This window comes from Balaenoptera musculus, chromosome 7, assembly GCF_009873245.2.
Source record: "Balaenoptera musculus isolate JJ_BM4_2016_0621 chromosome 7, mBalMus1.pri.v3, whole genome shotgun sequence".
In the NCBI taxonomy this organism is placed as follows: Eukaryota; Metazoa; Chordata; class Mammalia; order Artiodactyla; family Balaenopteridae; genus Balaenoptera; species Balaenoptera musculus.
Window position 1 is genome coordinate 44,486,130 of NC_045791.1, and position 18,107 is coordinate 44,504,236.

General features: G+C 35.1%; 1 protein-coding gene across 1 annotated transcript in view; it reads right to left on the bottom strand.

The window, feature by feature from the left end:
- Positions 1-18,107, bottom strand: part of KCNH7 (potassium voltage-gated channel subfamily H member 7) — a 450,126-nt gene that overhangs the window by 27,599 nt on the left and 404,420 nt on the right. The window contains exon 10 of the mRNA XM_036858162.1: positions 1,780-2,032. Within this exon, the coding sequence (XP_036714057.1) occupies positions 1,780-2,032 (253 nt within the window). The remainder of the gene's footprint in view (positions 1-1,779; positions 2,033-18,107) is intronic.

Here is an 18,107-nt window from a genome sequence, read left to right on the forward strand (position 1 = left end):
GTACCTTCTTACATATATCCTGAAGCTTCTTTTCAGATTTAGAAAAAACTCCCTGGATCTGTTACTTTAGTTTTTGGTAGACAAGTTCATATATACCCGACTATGGAAACTACCAAGACTTTTAAACAATAAAGTTTATGTAAAAGAAAAATGCTGTAATGTTCTTATTCTAAATGTGACTATAATGGGGAGAAATCAGATGCCATATCTTTATAAGAAAAATTAACATTGGAGAGAATACATTAACTGTAGTTTAAATAAATACTTAGCTTTTCAAAAATAGAATAAATAATCACTATTTCTGAGGATTTTAAGTGCAGATTTACATGGAAATGGAGACAGAAAAGGAGAATCTCTTGAAATTCTTTATAGTTTTGATACTTCAGTACAGATATTATCAGAGAAAAGCTCTGAACTAAATTCAGCATGAGCTTCGTATTTTAATTAGCTACGTGACTGTAAACGAGCAAAGAGTAAGCCAGTCACCGTGTACAGCTTAACTACCCTCTAAAATTATTATTTGATAAAGCAAGAAGGCTTGTTACCTTCCTGTAGAAGTTAGGGATGGCTGATTTGAAGATCAGGAATGCAATGATGTGTGCTCCTTCCCTGGCAACATACTAGAGCAAACTGTCAAAGCCAAATCTGGTGAAAATCCCACTTTATTGTGTAGCTGCTAAGTGATTTAGAATATGTTTTTATTCTTGGCCTGCTTATTGGATCATAAACCAAATTGTGCATCTGGTCAATTTTGAAAAAATTTCCAAAAGGCTCTCATAATAAAATTATCAAAATAAATAGGAATCTCTCAAACATCTTCATTCATGTATTGGGTCCTGTGCTATGCCCATTTTGGTTCTGCATAGCAGTGAAGAAAACAGACAATATCCTTGTCCTTTTGGATGTTAACATCAAGCGTCAAGTGAAAGGAACTCACTGACTTATGTGCTTGTTATTTAAATAGAACCAGATTTAATCTGCAGGAAAAAAGAAGTGCACATGTTCACAATCATTGGGGGTGGGTATTCTCATGGGGAGACGGAGGCTTAAACATACTGGCTAGGGAATAGGAGAGGACAGCAACTGATCTCGTTTCTCTCTGCTCCCTTGTTCTTTCCCATTGTTCTTTCCCATTGTTCTTATATTCCAAAGAAATCCTACAAGTTCGCAATGACTACATTTATTTTTGAAGAGGCAGATTGGACAGATGGACTTTCTTTTGCACCCAAACCAGTTTAACTTATTACTAATTTTCATCTCCTCACCACTTTTATCCCTAGGTGTTAAGTTTATAGCCCTATATTACCTAGGTAAGGACTCATATAATTCTATTTGATGGGACACAGCAGATAAAGTGCACAGCAAATAGATGAAATTCATCAACATATAAACCCACTTCATGACAGGGCATTGGCACATGCTAGCAAGTATGCTTACTATGTATATACTTTATTTAAGGTGATAAGGTCTCATCATGAATCCAAGATCCTCTAACATGAAAAGGAAAATGCTGACTATTTTCATATATCTGGCCTCAAAAGCTTAAGTAGCTGCCAAGATGGAAGCATTTACACACCAGAGAAAAAGTGAGACAGTCAAGAAAACATATTTTCTGCAAGGTTAATTTGATTTGAATTGAATTTTAAATAAAGCTTTAAAATTACTCCTCAGTCTTAGTACTCATAAATAAATAGGAAAGCCCTCTTTTCTATCATTTTAAACTATGCATTGCATTAGCTAATAACTGAATTTGTGACTATCCAATTCTAAAACACTCACCCAGAATAGCTACCACAATGTCATCTTTGAGGATTTCAATGGAGCCTCTGGATAAGAAATAAAGTGCAGTGAGGACGTCCCCACAGTGAACCAGGGTGTCTCCTGGAGGTGCATGGGTGGTCTTGAACTTCATTGCCAAAGCTCTAAGGCAACCTTTACTTGCCCCTCGAAAGGCTTTGCAGTTTTGCAGCAAAGTCTGGTTGAGATGTAGACAAATGTCAGCTTGTAAACATTCTGGGAAACCCTTTAGGACCTGAAGAAAAAAAAAGAAAGAGTTTCATACTACCGGCGCACAGGGTTACCTCCACCTGAAATAAAGTATATTTCGCGTTCACAGAACCGCAGGTGTAGTAAATGTCACACAGGCGTTCTTACAATGCTTCTACCTCGCCTACCTTAATGAATACCTGCTTTGCTGAACATGTCAGAATTTTAACTCAAATACCTGTTCTCTGAATTAACTGCAGGCATTCAGACGCAACACAAATGCTGTCTCATTAAAATGTAATGCCTACAACGTTTCACACTGCTTCTCATTTCCTGCATTATGTTATGTAGCACCATACTGTGCACAGATATAATGCAACGTGACGATTAATAAGACATAACTAATGAAAGGTGGTACAACTAGAAAGACAACCTTTAGAAGGAATCTCAAGTCAATTTGCACTACTACCTCTGGTACACATCTTAGTTATAATTAATAAAAATAATGATCCTGAAATAGCCATGGTATTTGTGTCATATACCATATTGTTAGCCCTTAGCTAAAAATACTTGGAATATTTATGTTTCATATGCACATTATTAGTACTAAATATTTTGATAAGCACTGAAAATAGAGAAAGGGAAGGAGAACAGCAAATGTACTTTAAAAGTGTAGTTCAGTTTTCAGAAATGGAAATTGTGCCAGAAGTTACGATGCATACATAAACCTCCTAACAGCTCTGCTGTTTTGACAACCTATTCAGTGACTAAATTAAAACTTGTAAAAAAAGATGAAACAATAGCTTGTGACAAGTGCTACTCAATTTAAATTGAATAAAATTTTATGTTATTAAAAAAAAAGTGTCCAGTATACAATGGGTCAAGGATACTCAACTCTTCTGTATGTGTCTTAGCTATTTTGGGTGGCATATAGAGATTTTAATTCTCAGGTTGACTTTCCTCTGTCAGTAAAAATGGATCCATTTAAATATGCTTTGGAGTAGAGGGAGAAGGCATTATATAGTGCCTAAAAGTGTAATTTTAGGATTTCCTACCTTTTTGGGTCAACCTTTGTATTGCTGTCCACTATAGCTAAAAGTAATAATAAATTATTTGTGCAGATAATTCAAATGCATGTGGCCCACAGAGGAACTTCAAATTAGATCATATTTGAGTTAACTTACAATTTTTACTATGTTAAATATTAAAGTAACCACAGGGATCCTGCGTCTGCAGGACCACTGTGTGATGCAATTGGTCAGACTGATTGTGATGAGATACAAAAGCATCAATGAGAGACCTGAAACACAACAGCCACTGTTTCCAGTCTTATTTCCTTCATTGTAGAGTCACCCACAGAAATGGGTCACGGGTGTTTTAGAAGAAAAGCCACAGAATATGAGTTCTGGTCATGAATTTGCCACAGGCTGATGCTTGTGCAAGTCACTTCATCCATCTGTGTTTCTTTGCCAGAGAATAAGAGCCTTTGCAATATTGGAATTTGTCATAAGTTACCAATAAATAGTGTGCTGATTGTAGGACTCTGCTCATCCAGCTCCACACAGCCATAGAAACTCAGACTTTTATCTTAAAGTTCCTGTATTACCTGGCTCAGACTCCCAAAAAATGAGCTTTCCTCTTTCTGAGTTCCTAGGCACTCATCTGAAATCTCTCCCCTTAACTGTAACCTTCAGGCTTCACCTCCATGACTGGACACCGGTCAGATTGCCTACTTAGACTGGAGACCTCTCCAGAATGGTAACTTGTCTTTGCCCATTTCTGCCTTTGGAGTTGGAGACTCTTTTCCCATGCTTTGTTGGGAATCACAAACAACCCAGCTCCTCTCATGGAAGCAACCCACTAGTTTGCTGATCCTTTTACCTGTCTAAACTAATCACATTCAATTCTTTGGCAAGTGATGCTAGACTAGAGTTAAGCTAGGTTTGGACACTGTCTTCTGAAATGGGGCCACTTTATTTGGAGGTGCTATGGTAGGAATAAACCCCAGTTCACCGGCTTCTTTGCATATGATTTACTTTTCCTGCCTGAAGCCCACTATTGTGGTCTCAGTGTAACTCTCAGATGTCCCCATACAGATAAAAACATAAAGAACATTAGCCCAAGTAACAGATATGCCTATTTTTCTCTTAGGGTTTATCTATAAAGGCATTTTATGTTTCACATAAATGGAGATATTGCTACTGTTATAGTAGTTGGAATGAGAATACTGAGCTTACAGCTGCTATTTCTGTCATTTTCCTGAAGTTTCTCAATTATACTTTCTGAATATAGCCTGGTTATAGAAGGAAAAATTGTGCACATGTGCATGTGTGTGTGTGTGTATGCATGCTTTGAATTGGAAGATGCAGATGAGATGATGAGATAGAGGTAGGGGTTATTCACTTCTCTGGGTGTGATATGAGCTATGGAATCAGATAGGCATGAGCTGAAGTCCTAGTTCCATCCCTTACTAGCTGTGACTTTTGTCAAGTCAATTAAATTTTCTTGAGATTCAGTTTCCTTTACTGTAAAAATAATATCTACCTCACAGGGTTGTGCCCACAATTAAATGTCATAATGAATGTAAATCATCCTGTGCATTGTAGATGTTCAGTGGAAAGTTTACTTCTAGCTTTTTCTGGTTTTTTTTTTTTTTCTCACACATATTTATTGTTCCTAAAGAACTGTTACATTCTGTTTGCTAGAAACTGAGAGATACATGCCCAATGTGTTCTTCTCGTTGGTCTCTTTGGTGAGTAGGAAATTCACCACTAAATTTTGTGTTCCATTGCCTCAAGAGAGTTGAAGAATTCTTTTTCCTTTCATCTCTCTAACTTTTGCTTCCTGTTTCTGACTTGTGTTAAATATTTTGAGTTACTTTCACTTAGGTTTTCACTGTGAATTGTCTTAAATCCTTTTTGAGAGTGGTCAGTTACTAAATCAATGTACAAATATGTTCTTGGAATTCCAATATTCTTAGAATCACCCACAAAACCTTAAGAGCACTTGAGAAAGTTTTTCAACATCATTCTCTTCTCAAGTGTCTTTACTATATGTTGTCAGCCCCTAACACTCAACCTATTAGGAGTGGCAATCACTGGAGAGAATGACCTCTAGTAGGAGGTACCGTAGAGTTCCATGGAGAGGACTTTGCTTGCATGGGGGGAAGATACACAGATCTTAGCATGAAGGACTTGTCTAGATTAAGTAATTCTCCTGTGTTAGCCCTTAACTGACTTTCTTAATTTTCTTAAGTCATTTACATAGATCATTCAGGTAAAACTCAATAGAAGTTAAGATTTAATAATTGAATCTCTTCCTAGCCCAGAGGTTTGGAGGTCTAAAATAAGTTAGCAGCATCGGAATCTGGCTTATGCCTCAGTAAGAGGATTTTAAAGTGGGAGTTATAAGAGAGGGGGCTGTATTGGAACAGAGGTAGAAGAACATTGAAAAGAGTGGGAAGAAAGGGTAAGCTTAAGCGGATATTTATCCAAGGCACCCCTTTCCACTGGGCCCAGGCGTTTTGCCTTTCTTGTTTCCAATGGATAATCCTTTTTTTGTCAGGTTTGGTTCCTCTGCTAAATTACCTAACTTGGAACTGCCTCATTCAGCACTCAGATAGTGGCATTTTACCAGGCCTAGCAGATCTGGCTAAAAGACTATCTATGCCAAGTACACAAGTACAAACCAGGACACAAGCTGGTTTAATGATTATTATAGTCATGTTGCTACCCTCTATACAACCTTCTTGTTTGTCAAGCTCTGGAGCTGCTGTGAGGGTACTTAGCACCTTTCACTGTGCATCTGGAGCCATTGTTTTATGGAGTTAGCCTGTTTTCAAAGACTAAGGTGCATCACCCAGAATCAGTTTCATGGCCTGCAGCTTGGAAAAGCAGTCCTCATTCTTTTAGCAAATATTTATTAAGTATCTACTCTATACCAAGCAGTATGCTAGGCATGAGAGCATAACAATGAATAAAACATGTTCTGAAAATATCCCTGGTCCTCAAACCTCTAAATGCTCAGATTAAAAAAAATTATAGGGTTAATCAGAATTTCCCACATTTTCAGGCCAAATTTGGACATTTATAATGCACATTTACAATACTAATGGTTGTTCAAAGGAACCGTCAAGGGAACAGTTAATTTAAGGTGAGTAAAAAGCTCTAATTTCACTTTTCTAAAGTTCCTGAAAGTTCCAGAACATTTTTTCAAGGCTGATAAAAATTCCATATCTTAATTATGATATAAAGTCACTTGAATATTTTATAAATGTAAGATTAACTTCCCTTTACTTGAATTTAGGTAGACAAAACTCTGTGGAACTCTCAAATTATGTAAGACAAATGAGACATTTGTTCTTTTGAGTATGAAGTGCTTTCTGTGATTATTAAAAGAAATCAATCCCATAACTTAGCATTAGAGAGCCCAAAGTTTAGGGACATTCAAACAAGAACCACCCAGCAACCACAAAACAAGACAGAAGTATTAAATCAAAGTAAAACTGAAGAAATTATACAAAGAGAGAGCAAAAATGGAAATAACTATGCCATAGAAAACATCTATCAAACCCTATTATTCCTTCCTCAAATTCAAGATACAAGATTCAGTGTTTGCTGTTTCTTACCCTGGATCAAAAACACTCTCTTTTGGTGGTATGCACACTTTCTAGGTTATGTTGGAAGAGCGTCAACAATTGAGTTTTTACCAAAAAAACACCCCCTTCCATAGTGTTTTAAAGTCTTGTATTTGCTTCTGAAAAAATCAAAATATATTCTCTAACAGATGCCCCTTATCTAGATAGTATTGGAAAGCTGACCTATGGTGTAATGAATGGTTTCTGGTTTGTTTCACTTAGCATAGCTGCAGAGAGGGACATTCCTAAAGAGAGGCTAAAAAGGGCACATTGAGAAAAACAATCTGAGTGTGGCAAATGGTTCCCCTAAATAGCAAATTAATCATAGAAACAACTTTGGTAACTGTGATAACTGACATTAGGAAATTTTCTGGGGAAATTCATTGGGTCATTAAATACATGTAAATCTTGACAAATTAAGATTAATCAAAACACAAATTAACATTCCTTATGAAACACTAAACCTCAAGCATGATTATTAAATAGATTATGCAAGAAATATATCAAATCTTAAATTTCTCCCCTAGAGTACAACCTTAATATTTTATAGCATTTTTTATTCTAATAGAATTATTGCTTGCTATGTGAGCACTCTAGGTTTCATAAATCTTTAGCACTTAAAATATACTGAACCTTGCTTTTTGTTGTTTCTAGAAGTTAATATTCTTCTTTAATGGATTCCATAATTTTGAGGTCATCCCAGATTATTTCTATGATTATGGTTTAACATTAAGTGATAGGAAGCACATATTTTTCATATTTCCTTGGCATTACACATTTAACCACTAATCAAGATAGGTAGATTCTTTTAGTAGTTTTAAACATATAAATATATATAGTCCTAGTCTGAAGCTCAAATTGCTTTTTCATCTACTTTCTTATTTTACTTTCATGTGGCTTATTATTTTATTGCATAGGGCCATCGTATCTGGCCAGACTGCTGGCAAAGCAGGGTATTGTAGAATTCATGACTAAAGGGCTTTTATAAGCCTTGGGAAAATTAACTAATTTTCTACATGCAACTTTTCAACGTATATCATATGGTTACATCATTTAGGAAAAAAACATATGAGCAGAACAAAATCTTACTGCACATAGACATGGAAAACAATGTCATAAATCCTGAACAAGTTCTGGTGCAAGTAAAGGTTCCTTGAAAAATGAAACAGTCCTCCCTCCTGCATCTTCCCCTCCCCTCTCCTGCAGTTCCCATCCCCAGCTAACAGCATAACTATGAGATGTTCCTTTGCTTTCAGAAGGACACTCAAAGTTTAACCTGACCCCAATTAAGTCGGGGCCTAGGACGAGTTGGAGTGTGGGTGATGATGTGTAGGCAGAGGGGATTTATTACTTTTGCATACATATTCTTGCTACTCCAACTCTGGAGTCCTTGTGCTAAATCAGCAAAAACCTGACTTAAAAGGATGCATTAGGATTTCTGAAATACGGCCTCAGGGGAAAACCTTGGAACTCACTAGGGCTTCTAAAGGTAACAGGAGGGACCAGCATCCTGAGAAGCAATTTCAGGACCTTCCCCTCAACTGCCCAATTACTTGAGAGAGGGAATGAAGGAGGGGATGGACAGAATTTAACCACAGTGGATGAATGGATATTTTTTGCAAATACTTTTTACAAGTGGATTGATTGTAGATGACCTGAGCTTGCTTACAAAGGAAAAGGGAGGTGCAATCTGCCAGGTGATGAAAAGAGCGATTTAAGTATAACTTCACACTTGATATACCATTTTGAACTTGGATCTAGTTTTATGTTTCAGAAAAATTTCTCGTGTATAATATTTTAAAATCAAATCTTCTTTTGATTCATCAACTTTATATAAGGAATATAGAATGGTGATTCTCCCATTTTTCATGTGAAAGCTGAAGTATAAGTGCATTAAGGGATTTTATTTGTGGAAGAATTAAGACTCCAAACTTACTTCAGGATTCTTTCAACTATTGTGACTTGCCATAGCTGTTCATCAGATTGGATTTCAAAAGTCGCTACTAGTATGGTGAAATACAAAATGTTTCCCACTCATTTTATTTATTGGTTTATCAGTAAGTAAGAAAGAATAAAAATGTAGCATAAATGCCATTTTCTTTTTGTACCAGTTAGGGAATTTGTTCCTCAGAAAGACTAAGGCTAGACAGCAATTCAATTGCTTTCTAAGGAAACTGATGGTTGTATCAGCAATTATATAACTTTGGCAAAATAGCAGAAGCTCTCAAAATAGTAGAAGTTCTCTTCCTCCACCTATTAGATTCCGCTTCTGTAAAATATGTTGATTCTCGTTACCCAACGCTCTGAATGTTACATATTGTTGTGTCCCTACACATTTCTACTTCTACCAGTTGAGTTACAAACCAGCTGTGTATGTTCTGAAACCTATTTATGTCAGCTGTACTTGTTCATGAAATTATATAATTCAATCGTACTACACATAAAAGAATGAAATAACTGTGTGTAAAGAAAGAGAGCAGGGTTGCCCCATCCCCATGAAAATAAAGCTAAATGCTTTGGAAAACCTTTATAAAGGTGAGTCATTTTAAACAAATGCAACCATAGATAATTTTTGCACTACATGTGAGTGCTTAAACATTTATAATAGTAGAAAAGTTTATAGAGTCCCTTAACTCTGACTGTAATCCAAAAAACAAGAAAAAAATTATTAAAATGTGACTAAAAAAATCAGAAGTACATGAAAATTAAGAACCACACTCTATGATAACCTTTGGATCCAAAAAGAAATAATTTACAAAGCAACAGAAGGAGAACATTTCATGTCAAAACCCATGGAAACACAGAAAAACTTGCATTGAAAGGAAAATATATAGTCTTAATGTCTTAGATATTACAGAAGGAAAGACTCAAACATGAAAAACCTTAAAACAACTGTTAAGAATAGTAGGACAATACAAAGAAATAAAAAAGAGGGTAATGAAGGCAAATGCTGAAAATGAAAAGAATAGTAGCAAGAATAAATTAATCCAAAGGCTAATTCCTTGAAAAAGATCCAGTGAAATAAATGAATCTTTCAAAGGCCTGCTACAGGAAAGAACAAAAATATACAAATTTAGCAATGATAAGGCAGATGTACCTACTTATACAGAAAAGACTGAATAAATGAATTAAAAGAGAATCCTATATGCAATTTTGTAACAACTTTGAAAGCCTAGATGAAATGGATGAATTTTTCACAAAATATGAATTACCAATATTGACTAAGAAAGAAATATAATAAATAATTACCATAGTAGGGTTAGAATGGTGATTAAAGAACTACCATTAAAACCACCAGGACCACATGGCTTAACAGATGATTTCTTTCTAACATTTAAAGAGCTTATAGGGAGACCTTCAAGATGGCGGAAGATCACCTTCCTCCCCACAAATACATCAGAACTACATCTAATACGATCCAGCAATCCTACTACTGGGCATATACCCTGAGAAAACCATAATTCAAAAAGAGTCATATACCACAATGTTCATTGCAGCTCTATTTACAATAGCCAGGACATGGAAGCAACCTAAGTGTCCATCGACAGATGAATGGATAAAGAAGATGTAGCACATATATACAATGGAATATTACTCAGCCATAAAAAGAAACGAAATTGAGTTATTTGTAGTGAGGTGGATGGACCTATAGTATGTCATACAGAGTGAAGTAAGTCAGAAAGAGAAAAACAAATACCGTATGCTAACACATATATATGGAATCTAAAAAAAAAAGGTTCTGAAGAACTTAGGGACAGGCCAGGAATAACGACACAGACGTAGAGAATGGACTTGAGGACACAGGGAGGGGGAAGGGGAAGCTGGGACGAAGTGAGAGAGTGGCATGGACATATATACACTACCAAATGTAAAATAGCTAGTGGGAAGCAGCCGCATAGCACAGGGAGATCAGCTCGGTGCTTTGTGACCACCTAGAGGGGTGGGATAGGGAGGGTGGGAGGGAGACGCAAGAGGGAGGGGATTTGGGGATATATGTATAGGTATAGCTGATTCACTTTGTTATACAGCAGAAACTAACACACCATTGTAAAGCAATTATACTCCAATAAAGATGTTAAAAAAAAGGGAAAAGTAAATAACAATAAAGTGGATTTAAATAATAAAAAAAATAAAGAGCTTATAACTATAGATCAATATCACTATAAAATAGTTGCAAAATTCTAAATAATTTACTAGCTGATAAACTCAACAAAGTATCAAAAAAATCTATGACCAAGTAGGATTTATTTCAGGAATGCAAGGATATTTTTTAAATATTAGTGTTAATGGTGAAGCTATTTTCATAAAGTCAGCTATTACTATTTGAAATTTTTTGGGAGAATCTAGTGAACTAATAAAGAAAATAAATAGTATTTTTTTAAAAAGAGAATGAATTTATCTCTTTTTGTTGCTGATATGATTGCATACCTAGAACATTCAAGAGTTAATCGAACAAACAAAAAAGAATGAGGCAAATAATTTGTTAAGGTGGCTATAAGGAAGATAAATAGTTTAACTATATATTATTTATAAGCAGGTAAAAATGGAAATGTGTAATATACCTCATTTGTTTGACTAAGCTATATAAATTTAAGAATAAATTTAATAACAAAGGTAAAAATTACTAAGAACATTATAAAATCTTGTTGAAGGAGATGTAATTTTTTAGGATCTAAATCAGTGGCTCTCAATTCTGGCTACATGTTAGAATAGACATATAAAAATACTGATGCTCTGACTTAGCTATAAGCAATTCTGGTTTAATTGTTGTAGGGTGGGTCTGAAGCACTAAAATTTGTTTAACATATTTCAGATGATTTTAACATGGGGCAAAGATGAGAATTTAATATTGAAATTTCAAAATTATGTAAAAATTAATATAAAATTCATAGAAAGGAAAGGGTTAGCAACAGGAATACAGTTCATTCTCTATCCTTGCTGAGGAATACCAGAAAGAAAAGTGACCAGCTAATGACAAACATTAGTGACCTACTCCTGGCAAGCACACTAAGGGTGTGGGGCAGCTCTTATCTATGGAGTGTTTTTGGCAGGATGTGTCTAGTTTAAATTGCTTATGATAAACAAAACTTTCATCAGTAGATTTTGTTTTGTTTTTACCTTCATCTTAGATCATTTTATTTTACATTATTTAAATCTTGTGTTTGATTAGGATAGTGAACAAGCTGTGACAAAATTCAGTGTATGTTACATTAACTAAAATTAATGTTGCATAGAAGTTTTGCAAAAGAAATGTTGTCTGGTTTTAACATATACTATCGACAGGGAAATGCAGCATGACCTGGCTGTGAATGGTGTTAATAACCTGCTCAGGTAGAAGTAGGTGTGATAAAGATCCTGCTGCCCAACTTTAAAGAATGAGCTGCCTTTTATCTATCTTCTACCCAGAACTAGACTTTTCTCTACCGTTTCTTCACAGATGATACAGAAGTTGGGAAGTATTCAGTCACATCCATCCACTCACCCACCAACAATTTCACATTAAAGAGAATCCCTGTGTTCACTCCTCACTCATAAGAAATAAGTTTCAAAGGCAGCTTGTACTGGAATAAACTGATCTGAAGGCTTGCAAAGCACTTGGTATCTTCTTCTTAAGATCTTGGAGTCTTTAAATTATAGCTCATATTATTTTTACTATTATTGTTATTTTAATTTATTAATAACTGTTAGGCTAATGTTCTTTCAAAAGCAGATTTGTTTTAATGTCATCAATAGATTTATAGGACATGACTTTCTGGAAAATGTCATGTAAGCTATGTAACTTCCAGACTATAAAATGTGAATGTTTAATGGCCAAAAAGTTTCATTCTGCTTAAGTGTTATGTCATTACATACACAGTTTAGGGGCCTCCCATGTTAAATCTGAGACAGAACACATACTAATATGCAAAGAAGGATCTCTATGCTTTGCTTATGCCTTATGATTACATATATCCTTGAAATTATTAGTACACTTTAATATTGGTTACAAGTTCTGACTTTTGTGTGCCAGATTTGACAACCTGATCTTTGGGTTGTCTCAAAAGCCCAACGTGGAGTTTGTTGTAACTGAGTTAAAACAGTCATATATTTTATATGGAAGAATAAATACTCTTAAATGCCCCCCAAAATAAGAAAAACAAGATTAGTAAGAGTTGACCTACTTTGTCAGAAATTGAAGTATGGTATAAAGCCACTAAGTATAAATCATTATTATATTGCCATAGGAATGGACAAATAGAGCCAATTTGGGAGTAAAGATATGTATTCCAATTATACCTAATAATTTAATGTGTAAATCAGGTGGTATTTAAAATCAACAGGAAAGGTACTATCTTCTATTCATGTGAAGAAAATTTACAGAACTACATTTCAAACAGATTCAGAATTTTCTTCCAAATCATATAACAAAACTTAAAACCTAGGAAACTACTTGTACAATCCATACGTTTAGTGAGACCTTTGTAAAACAGGACAGGATCTCTGAACTATACAAGAAAAGTTGACTAATTGGATGATATTAAAAAACAAAAAAACTTTAAAATTCAAAAGATACCCTAAACAAAACCAGCATATTGAAAAGAGATTAGGAACAAATTGCAATATAGACGGCAGATAAAGTGTCAGTGAACTCTTTGTCTATAAATTATAAAGAGTTCTTAAAAAATGAGAAGAAAAAAGTAACGAAAAACTATGCAAAAATGTTATGAATAAGTAATTCATAGAAAAAAACATCTTGATTAACTATTCTTACTTTATTATAATGCTCTGACCTCATTGCTGGTGTTACCTACTGTTAAATATTAAGCACAGCTCATAGATAACGCAGGTAAAATCAGAGTTAGAATCTGGGCCAAAGCTCCCATCTTAGAAAACACTACTAAGGCCCGATTTTCCCAGTGTCCACATATTGTGACTCACAGTCAAAACTAGATAATGGCTCGACATGGACCTCTATGATTCAAGTACAATAATTACACCTGTGTGGACTGAGTCTTTGGTTTTCCCTCCCAGTATGGTAGGTGTTTCTAACTACTGATTTGTTTCAGTTTCGTGTGTATTGTAGAGCACCCTGATCTAAGGAGATGACCAGTAGAGTGGGAAAAATGATCTACAGCACATGTGTAAATGATTTAGCATGGCTCCAGAGCACTCAAATGCGCTATATGAGGTGCTGGACCCCAAGTGAGGAAGATTCTTATCAGATGGTCCTTAAGATGAGTGTAGAGTTCTGCTGGGGGTAGCCCACCTGACTAATAGGAGCCCAAGATGCACACTAAAATAGGTTCTTTAGGAATATCTGGCATGAAAGAGGCATGATTATATATTTTTTTCCATCCACATTCAACTCCATGGATAGCAATATGTCTAAACCAAGAAAAACAATGAAAATATATGTAATTTTCCTGAGTCTGATGCCTTAAGGCTATATAATCAATTGGATTAGATGAACTACTTGTGCTTATTTTCACCTTTAAAAAATGATTTAAAATATCTGGTATATCGGGTGGAACTTTACATATCCATTTTCAATATAAATCCTCAGGCTATTGGTAATGTCTCAGAAAATTCTTTAACTAAAGTAAATATTGGACTTTTATTTTGGGAGAATTGTGAATGGTTTGATTTTATTAGGTTTGATAAGTGCTGAGTTCCTCTAATATTTTAATTTAGTCGACCTAAATTCATATTTCCAAAGAATATTTAAAAGTGAACTTTGATGTCTCTATTTTTATTATTGGCTAAACCTGTGTTGAGTATTAATTGATCCTAACTGAATTGAGCTTGAATTACTCCTGCGCTTCTACTACTCCAAGAAAGTATTTGGAAACACATCACACTCTTCAGCATAAGAAATTGCACTCGAGTCCTGTTTGAATAGTACCATAATTTTCAAAGTTGAAAAAACAACTTGAGATATCATTTCCGCCATCGTACTACTGTGAGAGGAACATTATTAACAAATGGAGACATAGAAGTGTGTTCATCGCCTCAGCATGGTATTTCTGCAATGACTCTTTTTCATGTGTAAAGCCCCAGACCATGCTGTCATAATTTCTCTGGACTCAGGAATGGCTAAAGATCAGATCCCACCGTTGATGAACTTGCTTTGCATTAAACAGCACTGTGTCAGATGTAAATAAGTCTTTCTTGTTGATGGTTGGAGACCAGGCTGAAGTGACCATCATCATTTGTGAAACATGATTGAGCATATACAATTTGTAACCTGAAAATACCAGATGCTTGTCCTAAGCTTGATATTGTTCATGTCAGGGGGGCTCCAGATGGTATTTGTTGTGCTCTGTGGCATTTTTGAGACTTTAGGATAAATAGCCTTGGGGAAAAATAGGAAGGACGTGTGACTTGCCCTTTCTTAAGCACCTGTGGTTCACGTGCTGGCTACAGTTGGCAAGTATGTGTGTTAATAGTAGATTTCTTGTGAGTGCAAAATTTTACTACCTATCCAGTTTTTGCAGAGCCAGGCAATGCCTATCAACTAATCAGCATGGAGATGAAAACATCTTTTAAGGTGCATTGTAAACAGCATTACTTTAATTCCACTCCCAAGTAGTAACTAAGTATTTCTTTACAGAAAACTAAAAGATGTCACCAATCCTCAGGGTCATTATCATTTAAATGCAGGTTTTTGCCAATCTCCATGTTCCCTTTTTAAATGGGTGGATTTACTTGTTAGGCCATTTCGACCTGAGTGTAGAGAAGAAGTGTATGTCTTTCAAATTAGGCAATATTTGTAAAGCTTTCTGTACCTTGACTGCTAATTTTGAACTGATGCTTTTTTGTTAAACTATTACTGGTCAAATAAAAAATATCAATCTAAATTGTAGGCTCACCTATGCAAAAATTGTATTATGCTGTTGATATCTTTAAACATGAGTGATTTTATTTTCTGAAGACTTCTTGAAAACAGGGTCCCCATTGGAGGGGTGGTCAGACATGAAGGGCATCATATTTGTAGTCATTTTATTTTAGCTCTATGATGAACTAGTCAAAGGTTTTTCATTGACTGTATTTATCAACTTCAGTATATAAGGGTCATTAGAAAAAGGTAAAGGGGGATAAAAATATTATGGTAGAGACAAGCTATGCTATTTTATAAATTTTGCTTTATATTTCCTATGGGGTTTAATGTCACAAGGATTATTTTATCTGCATTGCTTAATTGGACATACTGAAAGAGCTTGAAATTACATTTCACTATGGTGTATCAAAACAGGACGTGAGTGGAGTGTATTTGAATGTGAAGGCCTGGCACAGATGAAGTTATTTAAATAAGTATAGAGAATGGATGCAACAAAACGTTTGATGCAGTAGAGTTAGATTGTAGATGCAGGTTAATATTAGTAGTTACTAGTTAAATAGATAGTAGTTAGTAGTAGTAGTAAGCAGTTAGTAGTAGTAGTTATGGTCAGTAGTCAGAGTTAGCAGATAACAGAGGAGCAGGAAAAGAGTCATGGAAGGAAATGAAATCAGATTTTTATTAAAATGCTCCTTAGCAATAACATCAGCCTCATGAAGTAGGAATTTCTATTAAACAATATGTCATTCTTCATTACTTTCCTTTCCATTTTGATTGGCTTTGCTTGTTGGGTCCATTATAAGTGTATGTTTTGTCACTCAGAGTCCTACTGGGGTTCTAAGCAATTTTAGACGACTAGGTTGACTCTTGATTGAAATCTCTAAAAATTCTCCCTTGTTCAACTCTTCTCCTACCCTACACCTTCTCCTTTCTGAGGAATTCATTTAGTCTCTGCTTGATCAAGGAGACTGGACCATGTAGTATAAGTGCCATTGAGTGCCATTGCCCTTTATTCCTCAAAACCAATGCCATCACCATTTTTCTTTTCTCTCCTGCCTATCTTTAAGGAAACCTCACCTATCTGCCTTGCTGAAGAATTTATTTCTCTTTCTAGGTTCTTATTCCAACTCCTTTCTACAACTGTTTCTCAAATTTTTCTCCATTAATGTCCCAGACTAAAAAAAATACTCAATTGTTCCCCTTTCTTCCTAAAATAAATTAAACAAAATTGTTTCTGGATTACCTGCCTTAATTCTGCCCTGGATGTCACACATATGTGCCTCTATTCCCATCCTTGTCTTTACCTGAAATGACCCCCTTGGGTTCTCTGCCTTCCACAGTTCTACCACTCACTTGGTTCTGTGGTTTTTGAATAATATTCGAAGCAGAAGAAAATGTTCCATAAAGGAGACTCAGAGGGAGCAAGAGAGTAGGCAGCAGGTAGGTTAGACTCTACATCCTCAAGCAGAAAAACTGCCATGATAATTGTTTTACACATTTAGCAAATACAGTTTTGGCACTTTAAAACTATTTGAAAACGACATGTTTAATGAAATTGCAGAGAGGTTAAGTGACTTGTCCAAGAAAAGTGGCATATTGAGAGCTAGTACTTGGGTCTTCTGAATTTTTATTCTGTATTTTTTTCTAGTATTCAGGCATTACTAGGGGGGCATTTTTAGGTAGGAATAACATTTTTCATTGAATGTTCATAAAGGCTTTTCTTCCATGCAAATATAATTTAAAATTATGGAGTGGTTTCTGTCATAAGTGATTTATTTCTCTCCATCCAGAATGATGGATAGACCATGGTTATTGGTGCCTTTATTCATTCAAGCCATGCTCCTCTGTGTGCATGGCTCGATTCTACAACGACATGGAAGGTGATTTTCTGTGTTTGGCAATGATGTAACTAAAATCACTGTTGGATAATGTCTGAAAGTTTCAGGTTGGGTTATAAGACAGCTTTAACTTGGGGAAATTTGTTGAGATGCTTTCAGTCCTAATCTGAGAAAGTATTGCAGAAGGGAAAGGATTTTCCAGACTTGACCTATGGACATTTTTTGAGCTAATTTTTACTACTCCTAAGCCTGACATAATATGCAAAAGAACACCTTCCTTTCACTAGCTTCATTATCCTGACCCCTTTCCTTTTGCAATCTGAACCATTTGGTTCAACTGAAAGGAAGCCCATAAGTGTTCCCAGAATGCTTTTGGTTCTGGAACATTCTGGTAATAGCTGTTTCACAAAAAGCAAAAGATGCAGGAAATAAGAAATATGGCTACATATTCTTTCTTATGGAATAAGGAATATGGCTACAATTCTTTCTTATGTTTTGTGATCTATCAAGGAATCAAATATTTTGGGTTATGAAAAATAATTTTAGGTCAATTAATAGAGTGTGACTGAACATCTTATACTTCATTCGGACGTGGTTAAACAGCAAAAATGACCTGAAATGTTTCATGAGAAATTATATTTAAGGTTATACTTAAATGAAATAACATGGAATGCTGATGTAAAATACAACAGTTTGATGTACTTTTATGTATCACAATACATAAAGTTAAATCACTTTAAATTGTTATTAAATTACAATTTAGTTAACAATAAACTAACAAGACACAGGGGTTTAACGATGTGGTGTTAGAGGTAAAAAATCCACTTAGATT